Here is a 6,015-nt window from a genome sequence, read left to right on the forward strand (position 1 = left end):
TGCTGATCTTTCACCATCTTTTTCAACTTGTCATTAGCTGCTGCGTTCTTCACTTCTAGTTCCTGACTCTTTATTCTTAGGTCACGCCGCAATTCTTCCACCTGAGGTGAAATTGTAAGATGGGAGAAAAAATTCATATTAAGCGTGGAGATCTATTTCATCACTCCTTATAAACAGAAAAGTTCTAAAGATATGTACCTGATCAACTGTTTCCTTGATTTTTCTCAGACCCACATTCAAATGCATTTGCTGTTCCTCCAGTTCACTTCGTTTCTCATTGAACAAGTTGGCATAATGGTTGATGAAGTCTAAATAGTGGCGTGGTGTGATTGCCATGGTTCTGCCTCCTCGTTTTGCCAGACGAGCATTAGCCTTTAGGGAATGAAAAAGTTCTAATTACACATTGTTTTTACATCTGTTTGGATGCCAACGATCATACTTTTTAGGAAACTGGTGCATGCAGATGTGGCCTGGAGATCAGTACAAGTTAAGCAGCGTAACAATAACATACCTGATGAAGAGTCTGATGAACAAAGACACAACTATTAACAATAGCTTCCCTATGCGATGGTGGTTGGGGTAGCTTATCATACACAACTGGCATGTAATCAGGCACGATGTAATTTGGTTTCTCAAGATCCATTTTGCTTGTGAACTCTTTGCCAACTTGGTACAGTGCCTCAGTTGACCAGTCTCCAAACCAGTTCAAGACACACCTGAAATACACAGCATTTTTGAAGACTTCCCCAAAAGTACTGTTTTAACAGTACTTGTAATACATGTTGGAATATACAGCAATTACCTGTTGAAGAGCGCAGGAGAGGTAGCTGCTCTGTCCTTCAGGCCCTCAGAAGACGGATTCATAGTGAACACAACATGGAGATTGCGAATAACCTGGCTGGTGAACCATTTGTAGAGTTCCTCATGTGAATCTAACATTAAACCTTCTTTCTGTGCTCCTTCTTTACACTGAGTCATGAGGGTGGCATATTCATCTCCTTCAAAGAGACCAGGAACCTAATTCAAAAGATAGTTTTGTTATAGTTTATAGCTGTAAAAAAGGTACTTAGAAGTATCTACTTAAAATTTTCTTACCTCTCCATTGGCTAGGAGAGTGTTCATTCTCTCCAGGAATCCAGAATCCAATACATTTGACTCATCCATTATAAAAGCTATTTTTTCATTTTTACAGCCAGAACGTCTCAATACTGTCCTAAGATCCATTGGCTAGGAGAGGGTTCATTCTCTCCAGGAATCCAGAATCCAATACATTTGACTCATCCATTATAAAAGCTATTTTTTCATTTTTACAGCCAGAACGTCTCAATACTGTCCTAAGATCTTCATCAAAATCTTCACCTGTGTATTTCCTGTGAACCTAGTAAAATTTAACATTGGTTATTAACATTTTGGTTTAGCTTTTACTGGGACTTTTTAGGGGTTGATATTTAAGAAATACAGGTTTTTAATAAGAGATTTAAAAAGTATAACTAGCACACCAACCTTAATTTGGTAGACACTCAAGCCGTTCATCCAGGCAACAAATCTTGAAAGGGTTGTTTTCCCTGCTCCACTGACTCCAATAAGCAGCAAGTGGCCCTGTGGCTGACGGAAGATTCTGAAAAAGAACATAAATGAGTATGTTTGATTATCAATTCACTGCAGCTTTTCCTTGAATAAGTAGATTTCAAAGTTAGTACCAAAACTGACACCCCTTTCCAGATAGGATCCTGCTATCTGGAGGCCAGCAGTGTATTATCTATGGACATGCTCCATTCTTACTTACTCTGTACTAGCACCACTCTGTTTTAGGAAAAGTCTCCAAACACTGTTTACACAAGCAGCAGCTGAAGTCTCAACTTACCGGTCAATTCTTAACACATGATCCAAGACTTCATTGAACAGAACAAGCGGTACATCGAGTTCTTCTTCATAAAAGACTTTAAGCCTAGCTTTCACGTAGTCTCTTAATTCTTCTTGATCCACTGGAATATAATCCTAAAAGAACCAGTCAATACAGTATAGAACTTAATATTAAGGGAATTCCACTTATGGATCAATTTATGAGTAGATGAAAATAGAACTGTTAGAATACTTTAAAAGTAGGAATCCTCTATGAGAGCTTAAGAACGCTGTACTTGCTATTGGTCACACAGATGGGCAGCAGGCTAGATGGACTTTTGCCTTGACCCAGCAGGATTTCTACGGATTTCCCAGCTAGATCGCTTCAGGTTGCACGAAACAGCCCACCATAGAATCTATACGATCAGTATTGTTCAAGGGTCACTACCTTACCCAAGAGATTCCATAAGCAATAACTGATAGCAGCTTCCTGGGAATGTTATACTGTCCTTGAGAAACACTATTTAATACTGTCTCTGTGTACTGTGGTAGCTCTTACAACAGCATCCTTGGCATAACAGCTATAACTGTTCATTTCAGATAACCATAGTAAGAACTTCTTGGAGAACAGTTTAACAAAATGATGGGCACCAATTATCATGCTAATATAGTCATAAGAGCTGCATCACTCCATTGCTCCCATTTTTTAAAATGTTTTAAAATTTTTTACTTACCTTTGACAGCCAGTTGCTGTATAAGATAGGTCTGCTCATAGCTTTTTCTTTGTCAATGTTGGGGAAGTGTTTCAGAGCAACCATATCAATGTTCTCATCAGTCCAGCGTCTCTCCTCATCTTCTACAAGTCTGGAAAAAGAAACAAGTCAATGACTACAAATCTCTGTAATGGCAGCATATCATCACATCACCTGGCAGTGCTATAACTAAAGTATGTTTCTGCTTTGCATAGATACTGTTCCCAAAAGCATCAAGTTATGAGTGACGGGAAACATTCTCCTTTGTATTCCAGCTATTTAATATGAAGCACACTTCAGTTTAGTCTTCTAATGAAAGTTGTCAAGGAGTGGGGAAAATTTTGAACTTTTTTGTTTTTGCCTCCCTGTCTCATGTTGATTTTACCTGTCTTGGAAGAGACGTAAGGCTTCATGGGCCCAAATCCTGATAAGGCCTTCAACTGGTAAGGTTTCTAGTGGTCTTAGTGCTTCAAATATACCTCTCACCCATCGGGTCATTTCACGAGGTGAATAGATGTAGTGCGGCTGTGTGTCTTGAGTGAATCTCTCCTAAAAATTTAAACTTAATTAGTTACTTCATCCCAAAGTTGCACCATATTTGTTACAGGCATTGGCACTGCAAGATACAACTTTGCTAGCGTCATTCAGTGGCTTTTGCCAGAACTCAATTAATTAGTTAAGTTCTTGTACACATATTATCCATATTAAAGACAAACAATGGATGTTAAATGTTTGAGCACAAAAAAAAGACTTCTGATTAGCAGTTGGGCTTTTATTTAACAAAATACCTGAGACATTGTGTAGAATTCCACCATAGCAGCAGTGAGAGGTTCTGCGTATGTGCGAAGTGATGGAATCAGCCTCAGCATTGCACGATTGAACGTTCCATATATTTGAGTAAGGGAAGCTGGTCCAGGATAGTCCACATAAACCACAGGAACATGTCGTAAAAATCTGAAAGATTAGCAAATTACACAGTCCTGAAAGTCAAACTACAGTCTGTATTATTTTCATTATTTTCCCCCAAAATTAAATAATTGCTTGATTCAAAACTATCAGCAGTATCTGCAGTTGGGTTGGTTAATCCTTAGTGATTCAGACCAAAAAGCATTCTGAAGTATCCACAGCATTTCAGACAGCTTATTCAAAAAGCGTAACAGTGAGTCCACTTGTGTCTGGCTGTCAGCAAAGAACCAGTTAGTTCAAAAGCAAGAAACAAGATTTCAGCACAGCTGGTGTTAAACAAATGTATGAACAGATCACACAGCCAAGGCTTCAATTTTGACCCCTATTCTGTTCCTATATAGAGTTTACTAGATACATTACCTATGAGAGAGAGGTTTTCTTCCGGGATCAGTAGGTGGATTACATGCACCAACAAACTGAATTCTCTCCAGTTTCACCCATGTCTGGTCTGATGTACGATAGAATCCTCCATGTTCCACCATCTGGAAAAAGAAAAAAAGTAAAATGAAATCAGTGGAATATTGCATTTCTCTGAAAATAACTGTTATGATATAGTTGATTACAAAGAAAAACAAACCTGTCTAATGAAGGATATGACTCTCTGTGTGCCATACTTATCCATATCCGGCAAGTTGATTTCATCACAGAACAGCACCAGCCACTTTCCTAACTGCACGGGAGCCAGCACCACTCCATTAGGCGTACGCCTGTACTCACAGTAGTGATCAAAAGTTTTCAAAAGTAGTTCTGGAGTGGTAGCACTAGAAAAGTTCAGCCCAACCACCTTAAAAAGAGAACAGTGAAGAAATAGTTAAAATACACTAAGGCTTCAAAAAGCGTATCAAGAGTCCTTGATAAGGTAAGTTTGGCTTTGCACAGTGGAAGCACATACAACTGTCTGAATTCCAGGTAACTGCCAGTACTCTGACTGTATACAGGTTGCTTCCCACTGCAGATTCTCCATTCTCCATGCAGTAATGTCTCCTGCCCAACCTTGCACTTAGAACATCACAGCTTCATATAACTGTTACGTCACCTAAATACACTGAAGGACAAGAGCTGTTCTTAAACATTACTGCAGATTTTTAAATACTAAATGGAGGAATGCTCCTGCATTATCAAAGCAGCAAAGGAAGGGATAACCTTTTATGTTAAGTACCTTGAGACATGAGATTCTGCTCAACATTATTTTTTGCTACTTATACACATGACAGAGAGGAGGTATCACTGAATCCTGGCTAGCAAACCACTTCCATGCTATATCAACACTGCTTTAATCTTTAAGGAGATTAGAGACTTGTTGCTACTCTACTTGACACAAGCACATGAGCGCGCACACAAACTCCGGTGTACCTCCATGTCAGGCAGAGCTCTGAGAGCACTGAAGAGGGTCATGGTCTTTCCAGAACCTGGTGGGCCACACAGGACTAGAGGCTTGTGTTCTGCCAGCCAAGTATACAGCAACGCTTCATGGCGAACTGTATCGAGGGTTGGTACTACAACATCAGGAGCTGCAACTTTGTGTGTTTCAACTTCAATCTGAGGAACCTTGGATTGCCATGGCACCCATTCACCTGTAATGGACACCTAGAAGCAAAACACCATAGACGATTTAGAACAGTCATATAGCTCAACCTTTGGTAAAATATTCTCTTTAAACTACAGAATAGTTTGTGGCATCACATTTGATGTGTTTGTTTGAACAGACAGCTTGTTTGCTGAGCTGTAAAATTTAAGATAGTCTAACATTTCATTTTCCAGTTTCATCTCCAAAATCTAAAGCAAGCTTCTAAGAACACCAAAGAGCAATGCTTGTAGCTTAAGAAAGGTTTACCTCATAGTCAATTATGGGTATGTTGGGTGCAGTCGGCAGTGGCACAGTGGTGATTCTCCTGATGTATTCTCCCAGCTCTGCTCTCATTTTCAAACGACTGTCTCCAGAAAGAGACCAGAGTATTGCATAGACCAGGTACCTCTGAAAGAAGCAGCAAAACCAGCGTTTGATTTTAGAGTAATGGAACAGAACTCAGTGAACAACAAATCAGATCTAGCAGCTATGCTGACAGGGTAAACATAGCAGTCGCTCAGCAGCAGACTGTATTTACCTGGATGTAACGCTCCAGTTGATCTATCTGCATTGGAAAGTCCGGATGGTTGGCATTGTACTGGGCTACATTGCGGCAAGCTTGATGCAACATGGAGAACAGAGAACCAAGACAGCGCAGGCGGGTGAGATCCATAATATGCTCCAACTTGAAAGCATGTTCAAGTGCTTTAGTTACCAGGCCGTTAGACGTGAAATACGGCTGCATTATTGTTGCAGCATCTCTCTGAATCTGTTGCGGGAGACAAACACTGCTCAGAGAACTTGCTGCAAATTTGATTACCAAGTAGCAGGGATTTTTGTTTAAATTCTTCATATATTAAATTCTTCATATATTAATATTTCTTTTAA

General features: G+C 39.7%; 1 protein-coding gene across 1 annotated transcript in view; it reads right to left on the minus strand.

The window, feature by feature from the left end:
• The window catches only part of LOC104491959 (cytoplasmic dynein 1 heavy chain 1-like), a gene marked incomplete at its 5' end in the record, with an annotated part of 23,114 nt that extends 17,218 nt beyond the window's left edge, over nucleotides 1–5,896 (minus strand). Inside the window, 16 exon segments of the mRNA XM_010134455.1 lie at nucleotides 4–101; nucleotides 199–372; nucleotides 512–716; nucleotides 803–1,017; nucleotides 1,096–1,155; nucleotides 1,271–1,378; nucleotides 1,504–1,618; nucleotides 1,865–1,998; nucleotides 2,577–2,706; nucleotides 2,980–3,143; nucleotides 3,383–3,548; nucleotides 3,921–4,042; nucleotides 4,138–4,344; nucleotides 4,914–5,147; nucleotides 5,395–5,535; nucleotides 5,666–5,896. Coding sequence (XP_010132757.1) covers nucleotides 4–101; nucleotides 199–372; nucleotides 512–716; nucleotides 803–1,017; nucleotides 1,096–1,155; nucleotides 1,271–1,378; nucleotides 1,504–1,618; nucleotides 1,865–1,998; nucleotides 2,577–2,706; nucleotides 2,980–3,143; nucleotides 3,383–3,548; nucleotides 3,921–4,042; nucleotides 4,138–4,344; nucleotides 4,914–5,147; nucleotides 5,395–5,535; nucleotides 5,666–5,896 — 2,504 coding nt within the window.
• Nucleotides 5,897–6,015: the final 119 nt, after the last annotated feature.

Source organism: Buceros rhinoceros, unplaced genomic scaffold, assembly GCF_000710305.1.
Source record: "Buceros rhinoceros silvestris isolate BGI_N320 unplaced genomic scaffold, ASM71030v1 scaffold1824, whole genome shotgun sequence".
NCBI lineage: Eukaryota > Metazoa > Chordata > Aves > Bucerotiformes > Bucerotidae > Buceros > Buceros rhinoceros.